Source organism: Cuculus canorus, chromosome 2 (genome assembly GCF_017976375.1).
Source record: "Cuculus canorus isolate bCucCan1 chromosome 2, bCucCan1.pri, whole genome shotgun sequence".
NCBI lineage: Eukaryota > Metazoa > Chordata > Aves > Cuculiformes > Cuculidae > Cuculus > Cuculus canorus.
Genome location: NC_071402.1, coordinates 95,832,256 through 95,845,336, shown reverse-complemented (window position 1 = coordinate 95,845,336; position 13,081 = coordinate 95,832,256). Strand labels below are relative to the sequence as shown.

Here is a 13,081-nt window from a genome sequence, read left to right as displayed (position 1 = left end):
TTCTGTATCAAAATCAAGGAACATTAGCATATTTGCGTAACAATACTTACATGCCACCTCTAGATTAAAGGTGGTGGTTAGCAAAAGATGATTTTCATAAGAAATAGTTCCCCAATAACTGTCATCAACAGTAGTAAAGATACTTACCTCACCAGCAAAAAAGATTTTTCCTTGTATGTCTTCAGCTATAATGTCATAAGCTTCACCGGTCCCCCCTGTTTTCACAAAGCTGTACGCCATCTGGAGCCAAGGGTCTTCTCTCCATCGAGTAACGAAAAACTTCACTGGATCAGGAACTTCCTGCATAGTGAAAACAGAGGTTACACACTGCTCATATTTGCACAGCTTTTCCTCACGAGCAGTTTCTTGTCCTCTTTAGACTATGTGGTATTATTACGATACAGATTAGATGAGATTCTGGAATTAAATTCAAATTTTCTTTATGATATGACTAATGACAAAGTTAATTTTGTTTGGTAGACTTGCCTGAAGCCTGAACATCTCAGCTGAACTGTTCTGAATGCAAGAAGTCTGTGTATTGTAATATACCTAGAGTTACACAAGGAAAGACAGTCTCCTCAAAACACATAGATTGGAAGGGACCTTAAAGGTCATCCAGTTCCAACCCCCCTGCCATGGGCAGGGACACCTCTCACTAGCTCAGGCTGCCCAAGGCCCCATCCAACCTGGCCTTGATCACCTCCAGGGACGGGGCATCTACGACTTCCCTGGGCAACCTGTGCCAGTGCCTCGCCACCCTCATAGTGAGGAAATTTCTCCTTCTGTCTAATCTAAATCTTCCCCTCTCCAATTTACACCCATTGCCTGTAGTGCTATCACTACAAGCCTTCGTAAACAGTCCCTCCTCAGCTTTCATGCTGGCCTCCTTCAGGTCCTGGAAGGTCGCTATAGGGTCTCCTCAGAGACCTTATATAGATCTTGCAAAAAGATAAAATGCCGGTATCAACATCATTCAACATGGTTGTTTGTATAATGTAAGCATTTTTATCTTGGTAAGGCATAATGCTTTGCTACTTCTAGCTTGTTAAATCTCAAAATATAATCTTAATTTTGGAGATAATTTTATTCCAATGGGGACATAACATTACTTATGTAAGATCAGAAAATGGGCTGGCTTGAAAACTAGGTTCAGGCAGAAACAAAAAACAAAGTCAAGAGTGTCCGTAGCTAAGCCATGACAGTAATATCGTGTATTCTTTGTCACACCGCAGCATGCAATTTCCACACAATTCTACCAAAAAGAGCCTGGATGACCACTGTGTGAAGGCTTAGTCAACTACAGCTGTGTCTTACTCTTGAGGAGCTTATGACAAGTAAACAAAAGCACTCCTGGTTGCCTTTTACACAACATCTGATGTCAACAAATAAACTTTTCCATGCACATAATACACAATAGACTAAAACTCAAGCAGTCAAGACAATGGCTAGCCAAGTATGGCAAGTTTCATGGACCTCCCAGAAGTATGACCTGGGATTTCCTGTCCTTGGAAATCCTGCTGCACTGTGGACAAATGACTGAAATTCACAACTGCTACAAACCATTGAGACAGACATGAAAATCATTCTTCTAAACTAGACTGGCACCATAATCAAAGACATGTTTGCTACCTCTACATTCTTAGACCAAAACAGCAGGTATATGGACTTCAACTTGGCACATGATTCTGGTGGCTGTGAAGCCATTACCAAAAGTATGTTTTCAAGAAAAAAAAAAAAACAAAACAAAAATCGAGCTTTCAGATGCTGAAGATCCAAGAGATCATTCATCCTAACATCTGAATCATCAGTAAAACTTGAGAGATCAGTCATGAACATTAATAGAAGCATTCCTTGGGATCTAACAGCTCTAAGTAACTTAACTAAGGCATTACTGCCTATCGAGTGGAATGCAAATAACATTGCAAAGTGATAGTCTGCTGCTTGCCCCAGATTTCTCTGATTTTCCTATTAGTTTTTATCTTAATGCTGGGCTGGGGGAAGGAAAAGAGGTATAAATTATCTAATTATCTTTTACAGTCAGGATGTAGGCCTCTTGACAAATGATTTTGCCTGCACCTCCATTGCAAGACAGCTAAGGAAGGGTTGTAACGAATTAAAAGAGTAAGGGATTTATATGTCTTGGGGGTGTTATCATTTCAGTTGCTTTTTTCCATGAGGGTTGGGAAATCATAATCAAATTCACCTAGCTTAAAGTTTTTATCGTGTATTGGAAGCAGTAATGACCAAAAAAACCACAGTTGGAAAAAGCGACAGCTAGTAGCAAGTGTATTTGTGTTATCTGCCTAAAGTACTGATTTTAATTCCTTTCTGAACACACTATAAATGACGATGGTTCACTTCTGGTTTTAAATTCATTGCCATTTTCCTTTGGACAGATCTAGGATATTTCAATTCACAGTTTTCACACAATAGACCAAACACTGTGTTTTTAGTGTTTCTCAAACAAAGCACGTTCCCTCAAACTGCCAAGATAAGAAAAACAGTTTAAAACTTCAAACGTTTAAAATGTTTAAAACATCTAAACATGATGAAGTAAGACAACCAAAAGCTTTATGTGTGTTGGCAAGTTAATTCATCTGTCAATAATAAGAAGCTTCTCTTACCTGCTCCTTAAACAGCTCTCGAAGTACAGTCATACACTGTTGCAGTACTTGCTTATCATCCAAATTCTTAATGGTTGTCACAGCATCTCCAGTGACCACCGACATTAAAATGCTTTGCTTGCGCTAGGAACAAGACATTAACATATGAGATCATTTCAGCATTATTGAGTTACGAACTATTTTCTTTTAAGTGGTATTGACAAAGAGATTTTCAGCTACAAAGTAGCTTTAGTTCTAGAAGAAAGTAGGTTTTATTCCTTAGAAAAAAGGGTGCATATTCTACAGTTTTAACGCTCAAATTGCTAACATCTTCTGGTGTCTTGTTCACAGATCTCTTTTACAGTCAGCTCCTTTTACAACTTGCTGAATTAACTGAAAGCTTCCAATCTACTTATTTAAAGGCTACACCAAAAGATTTGACATTTAGAGTGTTATTCTTTGTGACAGACGGTTTAAGCGACAAAATTCCGTGCCAAAATTCCACCTCAACTACTCCAATTTTAAAAGGTGCTAACAAGGAAAACCTATTTAAATACAAGTTAGATATGTTTTCAGTTAGGCCAATACTGAGTTCTTCCCAACAGATTTTGGCCCAAATAATGGAAGTTCAGTTCTACCGCTGTTTCCTTTCACTTCAAGAAATCTGCTACCATGCAGAAGTCTCAGAGATTAAGGAGTAACTAAAGAAGAGCAAACAGGTTCTTAACTCCTTTAAACAACTCTCCCTTCTCTCTTGTATATATATAAGACAATTCTTCTGTTACTAAACTTGATAGCTAGCACAGAATAACTATCAAGCAAATTAGGAATTGTAGCTAGCTTTTCTGGATGGCACCAGCACACTGAACCTCATGTAGAATGAGCTTAGAAGTACTGAAGAGAAGACTTGTTTAAGGAAAGTCCTATACAGGTACAATTAGAGAAGTGACAGCGCACAGTCTTCACAGGATGGTCTCCTTTTGGAGTAAGCCATAAGGTTACAAAATGGCCTTTTCATCGCTGCTGAGCAGTAAGCAGCAGTTGTTGTAAAAGCATGGAAAGGTAAGATATAAATGTGTAATATGTCTGCTTGGAGCTGGCAAGGAAAATAAATGTGACGTTAATGCACTGTTTTGAATTTGTCTTGAAATTCATGAGTTTGGGGCTGATCCTACAGACCTCAGTTTTGTACAAAACCTGGCGTTTGTTATTTCTTCTGCCATTCCACAGAGTTATTCAGGCTAGTACAAGCCATTAAGTGTTACTAAGCCAGCATGATCTTTTAAATAGGATTTTTAGATTATTTAAATAAGGGAACAAAAGTCCTAAAAACGGAAGTGACTGGTAGACTTTTTTCCATATTATTACACCTGCAGTCAGGTATTACAGACTTGTTTTCAGGACCATTTGAGAGTAAAAGCATTAACTTGCTTGTATATTTTTTTGTATCCAAATTTAGGAAAACACTCGCATTTATTACCATGAAGTATCAATCGGCTTTTTCTTGATAAATAACATTGCTTCCACTTCTTTTAACAGTTGCAGGGGTGGGGGAAAGAAGAAAACTTCATTGTTTAGTAATTATTGCACTTAGATGCCAAACTGAATTTCTGAAGGGCCAACAGAAAATACAGCTAGGATATGTTACCTCAGGATCAATGTCATAGAAAACACTGAAGAGCCCACGCAGGCTGGAATTGGGTGGAACATGACCAAAAAAATCAGCTCCTTGAATTTTACTGTCCCAAAATCTATAAGGAAACTCCAAGGCAATCTACAGAGAGAGAGAGAGACAGAGAGACAGAGAGAGAGAGATGGAATTAAAGCACTTCATACCACAAAATTCATAACTGGATACGATACGTGTTAGTCTTCTTATTCTTTTTCCCTTTTCCACTCAATTAGAGACACCCAGTTCTATGAAAGGGTCTCAGAAAGCATATGGGCCTGTTCTCCAAGGGAGACAGGGAAGGGGGAAAACAGTGCTAGTCTCGCAAATGCACACACTATCAAAATCACTATGTTCAAGATATTGGCAGAATTTTTACAAACTTAACACAGCAGTTGGTAATCCCCATCCTGGGGGGGGGAATTTCTGAATCTTGTCATTAAATTTCAGCATTATTATAATCCTGTTTTTGGTATTACTTCTGTTACTGTTTTGTTCTAAGCATGCATCTTGTTAGGAATCTTCAGGAGAGACTGTCTTCTTGCACTGGGAAAGGGTAAGAGGTTTTACACTGGTCAAATACACAACTTCTAATACTCTTCTGAAATAGTTTATATATTTATTAGGTCAAAAGAACCTGGAATAAGCATATTGTTAGAATCTGGAAGATCTGAGACCATCATGAAGGCTTGCTCAAAATTAGGCACAAAACATTTAAGATGTGAAGTGATTCTGCAAACAATTTCTTTAAAAAAAACCTTAAGTTGGGAAATCTAAGAAACAGAAACACGCATGATCTCTGATAGCATTTTGCTCTCTGGGGCCACTGTATACAAGTAAAACCAAATGCATAATAAATCCTGATAAATACACAGCAAAAGCAGCAAGGACAAAGCAGCCAGTATCTCTATGAAAAGAAAATGAAATATAATCTGAAATCACTTACTTTCTCAATGACTCCTGCTCCCAAACTATTAATGGCTTTAATTTTTTTTTCTGACAGTGGAGGATTAAACTGAATGGCATTTTTCTGAAGAAGGGCCAGCGGTACAGTCACTAATACCTGAAAGAAGTAATTACAGTCAGTCGCAACGTTAGCAAAAGCTAAATACTGCACTTAAAACCCACAGCATCCTCTTAACTATCTTGGATTATTCTTGCAGGATGCAGCATAATACTCACCAAACATCTGTAGATTAGTGTCTGGTTTTACTCCCCTATTAATGGGAAAAACAAGCCTTACTTGCAGGTGAGAGCAGATCCTGCACTGCACTGGTTTTAAGTTGTAGTCCATTGAATTGCTTCTATCGGTGTGGCTAACCATGCCATTAATTTTAATATCTCTTGTAAATTATAGACAATGGCTCTCAGATTAACAAAACTGTCATTTTGGAAGGAAGTAATTGCTTTGGTTTGTTTTTTCTTCCTTCACAGATCCCTTCTCTTTAAAATAAGCTCAGTAACACTGCTGATGTCAATCCAATCTTGAACAAGTTTATTTATGATTTTAAAAATTACTAAAAGCTAAATTATGCAGCATGAAGCAGGTGGGAATACAGGAGGCTGAGAAATACACTTAATTAAGTCCTGCATACCAAAGGGAAAAATTTTAACAGATTCACATACTAAATGGGGCAGAGCCAAGTAGGGAATGGAACCATAAAACATAACTGTCACTTCAAAGGCCAGATAAAAATCTACTTGTTTTACATTTTTAGTACTAATTTATAGTGCCTAGTTCTTTGAATCAGCTAGTACTCAAAATTCAAGCATACTCAACAAAAAATAGGCCTTTGGTCATCCAAATACAGGTCACTAGAATATACAAGTTTTCATCTTTGAGTGGGGAGAATTTGGACTAAATAGTCTTCTGAGGGTAAAAGGCAAAAAGGACGTGTACTGTGGTCAATATAGGTTTTGTGTTCCCTAAAATACTGAATCTTGAAGCATGCTGGGTACCTTTTGTGTTGTCCACACTGTTCCATCTGCAGTAGTTACCTGTACTTCTTCACCAGAATAGTCAATACTCTGCACCTATTGAGAGAGAAATTGAAGGCGATACTACAGGATCTACCTGTGCAATGAAAATTCAGACAAGAATAGCTAAAATAGCACCAGCCTGCAAACTGGAAATAGAAGAACACAAATTACCAGAGAAATACTGACAGAGAAAAAAAAAAAACCTCCATGGAAGCTGAAAAAGAAAAATAATCATGATTCTAACATATAAGCTCATCATACCAGAACATTTAAGTACTGATAGTCCTCACAGAGGATTTCCAGAAATGCTGAAATTGTCTTTCTTTTTTTTTCCCTTTTCTTAAAGACAAGCCACAATAATCGCAGGCACAGATTTGCCTGGTCCAAAAGATTGCAAAGATATGATTGGGTGCTTCAAGGCAATCCAAGACAGGCACTGCATCAACATTTTCCAGACTTACTGGGAAATTCAGCCGTATGTCCAGCCCTTCTGCCAGTTTGTCAATCACAGTAGAATATCCCACAGTTAGAAGAGTGTGATCTCCAGCAAACTGGGCAAAAAATTCATTGTGGTCCCATGAGCGCGCAGATACCTGTGGATACAGAACATAATTAGCTGTCTGTACGGGTGAGGTGATGTGGGTACTAGCAAACCACAGTCCCATAGTTTAGAAGAAGCCACCCTAATTCCCTTCACAACTGGATAAAAAAAGCATATCACCAGAATGTGAACAAAGGGCTTATTTATGCAAGGTGACTATAAAACACATGAGTTGCTGGATTAAGAAATGTCATAATATGGGTTGGTCACTAGCAGGTGATTTATAGTTGTGCTTGGTTGAGACAACGAGGAAGGTAGTACAACAGTTCAGGTGCATTGTAGTGTATTTGTTTCAGTTTTCTGTCCAGCCAAGAAATCAGATTTTACAGTGTTAGGACTTCAAAAAATGATGGAAATATTTCACAACATGAAGGGGAAGATAAAAAAGAAAATCTCAATGGAATTTTACTGTCACTTTGGAGGTTCTTCCATATCTTTCTCTGACCTTCTCCCATCACCCCTGCAAACTCACAGTTAGTATAACAGTGATATTTGCCCTAAGCAATCACCACTTGACAGTGAAAAATCTGAAGCAATTCTCAAACTGAGAACATTTGCCAATTCCTATCACTGCAGTTGCATTTACTTCGTATTTTGATTTTAAAATTTAAGTTAATATAGATTTTAACATCTTTCTTTCTTCTTCTGGGTGCAAAAGCTTGACACAGCAATTTTTTTTTTTCATTAACTGCCCTGGTATAGCACTGTCTTTCAGATTTTTGTTTTGTTCTTATGTGCTTCTCAGTTCAGATCAGATTTGTGCGTCTGTGTGTATCAATCGGCTGTCCCACTACTGTAGCACAATTGATCCTAAAACATCTTTAACTCAAGCAACAGGACTGAGTAAATAATGCACTGCAAACAACATCATACTTTGATATTTCCTGAACCTGCTTGGTTAAAATTGAAGTCGCGAGGAAAGCCAACAGAATACCTAGGAGTGGTGAACGGGGGCCCACCGTCAGGGTGTTGGAACACTTCAGAAGTGAAATGCATTTATTCTCAAGATACCTAGCAAGGCAGAGAAATACCTCAGTGTTTAAACACAGAACTGAGAAGCAGAAGTCATACACAACATCTGAGGAAAAGTAACTCTCCTACGATTCCTACCACCCAGAATCTCAGCAAAATGGGCTACTCCTCTGCACCATCTACTCTCAACTTCTACATTAAAAGAGGAATTCGCTGGAAGCGTGTCATGAACTCCCATCAACTTACCTATGGCAGTGCTGCAATCTGTGTCTCAGTGCCTTTAAAGGACTGGTTAGGAATCTAGGTAAAGTTTGGGAATAGCTGATTTTTCCTCTGGGGCCATGGGATGGATCACATGACTTCTCAATGTTACTTCCAACCCTATTTTCTATGAAGCTCAACCACTTCAGAACACTGCTATCAAAACTCACCTGAGAGAGATTGCTGCCACATGCATACTCCAAATTACTAAGGTGGAACTGTAGTACTTTTTCTTCCAGCTCACTGAACTGGATACCAGACTCCTGAATAAAGGCTTTATAGATCTCTTGTATTTTTTCTGTGAAAGAACATGTTTAAAATAAGAACGTATCGCGATTCATCAGAAGTCCTACTGCATTTCAACATGCTATTCTCTGGATCACAAGATTTTCAAGCTCATTGCTAATTTGCTCTAGGATTTTCTTCTTCTCATAGAAAAAAAAATGCAAGATCTTTCATGTGACAAAAATACAACTTTGTTGTTTAATCACAGGTTTTCCCAGTTAAGTCTTCTTCAAAAAGGAAATATACATGGCTCCAGGGAAAAACAGAGGTTAAAATTGTTTAAAAGGGGAAAAAAACCCACCCTAAACACAGCACAGTGTTGGGCCAGCGGATTGAGACAGGAGAGAAATTAATCATTTAGCTATCAACAATATACAGTTGAAGATAGAACCATAGAATAGTTTGGGTTGGAAGGGACCATAAAAATCATCCAGTTCCAAGCCCCCTGCCATGGGCAGGGACATGTCCCACTAGATCAGGCTGCCCAAGGTCCCATCCAACCTAGCCTTGAACACCTCCAGGGACGGGGCTACCACAGCTTCCCTGGGCAACCTCTGCCAGTGCCTCACCACTCTCATCGCGAAGAAGATATTTCAAGGAAAACACACTTCAAGATGATGGAAAATCTTTGCAAATAAATCCTGCTTATTTTTAACCATACCAAAGGAGCTGAGAAATTTGATCCAGAGGTCACTGAAGAACACAGCAGTTACTAATTCTGTCTTACAGAATCCACACCGAAAAGATTTGGGAGGCAGAGATTTCTGAGCAAGTTTATTTTTTGTTGTTGACTGTGCTTGCGTGCTGCAAGTGTGGTAGGAGGCGTTACCAATGGAGATGGGATATTCTTGCCAGCAGGAGGCTTTTATTAGGGTCTTTTTAGACAAACTAGTCAGAAAGCTTAAGTTATGGCTAGCCATGACCTGCTTCAGCAGGAAGCAAGTCTTCTGAACTGCCAGTGCCACTAGTTATACTGAGAAAGCTACCTTTTGAATACAAGACACTGCATCAGAAGTCACACAATATTACAAAAAGCCTTCAAATTAGGCTTCCTTAAAAGTTATAAGTGACATTTTGGTCTGTCTATATACGTTAGTCAACCTTCCCTTGTTCTCCAGAGAGCCAGGTTAGCATGGTTGGATTTAAGGTCAGAGGTACAGCCATAACTTCTAAAAATGTCTGAGGTAAAATCTGATTTAATATAAAACTCTAGGAACACAGACAACATCTTCACTTTGCAATATATCTCCCACTTACCACCAAGAGGAACATCGAGATGTTGTGTTTTATCTTTTCTCCACTCAGAGACGACATCTAGGATGGCATTGAAATGAAAGTCCATACGTTTATCAATAGTGGGATCCGTTATCCTTCCACCTTCCTGGATCAAGTCACATTTCTCCCCTAGTTTGTGCATTTTAATGCCAAGCTTAAGAAAAAGACATTTTATTGCTTTTTAAGTATGGGAAAACTACAACCCCTACCCTGCTCAAGGTTATTTGAAGTGAAGTGAATCCCTCAGATTTAAGTGATGCCATTTAAAAAATATCCAGAACTTTAAATAATTAGTCAGATTAACTCAAACTCTCATCCTCCTAAATACCAACACCCCTTCTATCCATTAATTGCCTGCAAACTGCTGTTCCCCACTCTTTCATCTTTTTCTTTATCAGGGATTCCCAGAATCCCTCATCCCTAACTTTTCTATCAGGCCAGAGGCTACTACAGAGATGTTGCACCTGGTAATCAAACATGATGAACCAGCCTCCTTCATTTCTACCTCATCTTATTCTCTAAATCACCATTCAAACCAGTTCTTTTCATAACCTTCTGGTGCCCAATGCCCAAACAGTTCCCTGCATTCAGAAATTAACAGTACGTTGTGTGTCAGTTACTGACAATTTCATTAACAAACAAGCAAAGAAAGAAATCATTTGGAATTAAACCCAATTTCTTGCTCTGTTTGTCCAGCTTGTGTCAAACACACAACAGAGCTAAGTCAGAACAAAGATGTTTTTATGATCTACAGAGTCAGCCTGAGGAAAACAGCACAAATAAAGTGCTAACTTCTTCCTAGGGCCTTGTAACTTAGGGTGCACTCCAGGGCTTTTCACATATCCTCACATCTCCCTAGGCTGTTGGTCACCACCACAGATCTCTTCTCAAGATACAACTGCCCTTTGAATGAAAGTTGATATCAAATTACCACAAAGGGATGGGTACCCAGTGTGTATTCAAAAGTCATTGCTCTTCACCTCATAACTAAAACATGACATAAAAAAAAAAAAAAAGAAAAATAACCTTCTTTGTGTCCCTATAAAGCACTAAACAGTTAAACCAGACGGGTCTGGATTTACAGGCTTCTCTGAACAAAATCCATACTCAAGTTCCATTTAGAGAATTCACCTTCCTGCTCGAAATGGTTTGGGTTGGAAGGGACTTTAGAAAGATCATAACCAAACCAAATCAACAAATTAAAAGAATAAATAAATAAAAATCTAATTGCAGTGTGTTTGCATCAGAGTTGTTAGACATACCCATCTTAACCAAGTTGTGCAGAACAGAACTAGAAATACAGAGGCTGAGCAAAGGCAAGTCTGTCATTGAACTATGTATTACGACAACATAGCAGTAGCCTCCCACAGTAAACCTGTCTCAGCTCCAAGGAAGTCTGCCAGGAATCTTTTATGTTACTATCTCCAGAAAAGAGGAAAAAAGTGGTTTCCTCTGGCTCCCAAGTTAGAACCACCTTGTTTTTCTTTACAATGTGTCCAAAATCTGCCTACATCCCTTCTCTGTCCCCAGCTGTTTTCAAAGCTAGAATAGCAACACAGTTAGCCTTACAACTCAGAACAGTGTTTTAATCATGTCATGGAAAAGAACTTCCACCCTTACCCAGCCACCCGAAACTGGCTTAAATGACAATTTTTCACTACTGATAATGCATGACCACTGCAGGGAACCCACTTGCTCACACATTAGTGCCACTGGGTTGTTGACACATCCATTGACGATTTGTGCACCTCTTCCAACAGTGACTCCATTGAACGTCTTGTCATCCCACACTCGGCCACCAATTCTGTCTTTAGCTTCCAAGACAATGACCTATAACACAATGAACAATTGAATGTTAAATGTATCTGTTCAACTCCAGAGCAAAGGGGAAAACAACACCAAAAAAACCTCAAACAATCCATCAATGCTAATAAGCTTAACACTTTATTTTCATTTGTAGTTTGTGGATATAGATTATTTGTGCATTTAAATTGTCTTCTGAAGGTTACCCTTTGGGATATACAAATATAAAACCTGCTACCTTAAGGAACAACCCTAACAAAAATAAGCCTTCTTTTAAAAAAAAGCTAAAGACCTATTTCAGAAATCTCAAAACTGGGCATGCTACAAGCTATTAAACACCATGGAATGGGTTCAATATCCATATGTGGAAGACCATGCACTTTTTGGAAAAATTTATTCCTAGAGTACTCCAAGAAAATAAACACTCTTATGTATTTCCACCATGCATACATACCTCCTTCAGCATCCACTACTTGTCAGAGATAGACACAGGACATTGGACTAGAGGGATGTCTGACTGATTATGTTTAGCCTTACTAGCTTATATTATTTTTTATTTTTAGAGAAAGTCATTTTAGAGAAACTCCATCTCTCCAGAGCAGCAGAAAGCAACAGTGTGTAGATATACTAAAAAATATAGAATAGGTTTTACCTATTAGAAGAGGTCCTGCCAGTTGATATTTATGTATTTTACTGCAGGATAGCTTTCCACAGGATTAGATGTAGAAAACGTTGCACTGCAATTTCCTTTAACATCAGCCCTACAAACACGTCATGCCTAAAGAGTCCCATAGATTTTCATAAGAATATTCTGATGTGTAGAATTGTCACTGTATAAATACTGTGACATCACACTGTTTATGAATGATAAATATGAGGGGAAAGGGAAATACATGCAGTTTGTTTGTTTTTAATAAGCAACAGGTACAGTAAAGTGCACCAAGAGAAGAAAATGCTACCTCATTTAAACAGCCACCATCATCTACTGTCCCATTATTTGGACATGAATATCCATGCCACCCCTATCATCCCAACTCAAGTCTATGTAAAATATTCACTGCATGCTTTAGATCCAAATAAACGCTGTTTTTAAACAGCAGATTACTCAATAAAGCTCAGAATGTAAAAATTAATTAGGATGCCCTACATACAAATGTTTGTAACGAGAATGTAATTTTTTTCATTTTGATGAAGAACACTTTCAAAGCAGGGAAAGCCTGATTTTTTTAAGGAATGCACTCTAAAGTTCTTACCTTAATTCCAAAGTTGTGCAGTTGTCGGGCTGCTCCTAATCCTGCTGCACCAGCGCCAACAATAATGACAGATTTCTAAAAAATAATAAAAGATTTAAATAAATAAAAATAGTTAGAACTCAAATAGAAGTTATCATTGAGCATTTATTTTTCTTCTTGCTGAAGTTAAAATACCTGTAGATTTTAAAAGTCTAGGCTCTATTGCTCTTTCAACTAATCAGTGATAGCTTTTAAAGATAATAGTTCATTTAGTATAGGGAAAATATCAACTGTAGCTTTGAAAGCAGTTACACTTTTTAAGTGCTTTAAAAGCAGATGTCTCAGTTTTTTTTAAGGGCAACAGCTGAAGTTACCAGTCAAGTAACAAAATCTAACTGAA

At 38.1% G+C, this 13,081-nt stretch overlaps 1 protein-coding gene across 6 annotated transcripts in view; it reads right to left on the bottom strand.

Moving 5' to 3' along the window:
- KDM1B (lysine demethylase 1B) overlaps positions 1 to 13,081 on the bottom strand; it is a 35,283-nt gene that overhangs the window by 7,311 nt on the left and 14,891 nt on the right. For all 6 annotated transcript variants that reach the window (XM_054058330.1, XM_054058329.1, XM_054058334.1 and 3 more), the window contains 10 exons: positions 12,703 to 12,777; positions 11,339 to 11,476; positions 9,629 to 9,800; positions 8,257 to 8,384; positions 6,714 to 6,845; positions 6,232 to 6,306; positions 5,219 to 5,335; positions 4,252 to 4,377; positions 2,625 to 2,747; positions 148 to 300 (listed from right to left, as the gene is read on the bottom strand). In XM_054058330.1, coding sequence (XP_053914305.1) covers positions 148 to 300; positions 2,625 to 2,747; positions 4,252 to 4,377; positions 5,219 to 5,335; positions 6,232 to 6,306; positions 6,714 to 6,845; positions 8,257 to 8,384; positions 9,629 to 9,800; positions 11,339 to 11,476; positions 12,703 to 12,777 — 1,239 coding nt within the window. The remainder of the gene's footprint in view (positions 1 to 147; positions 301 to 2,624; positions 2,748 to 4,251; positions 4,378 to 5,218; positions 5,336 to 6,231; positions 6,307 to 6,713; positions 6,846 to 8,256; positions 8,385 to 9,628; positions 9,801 to 11,338; positions 11,477 to 12,702; positions 12,778 to 13,081) is intronic.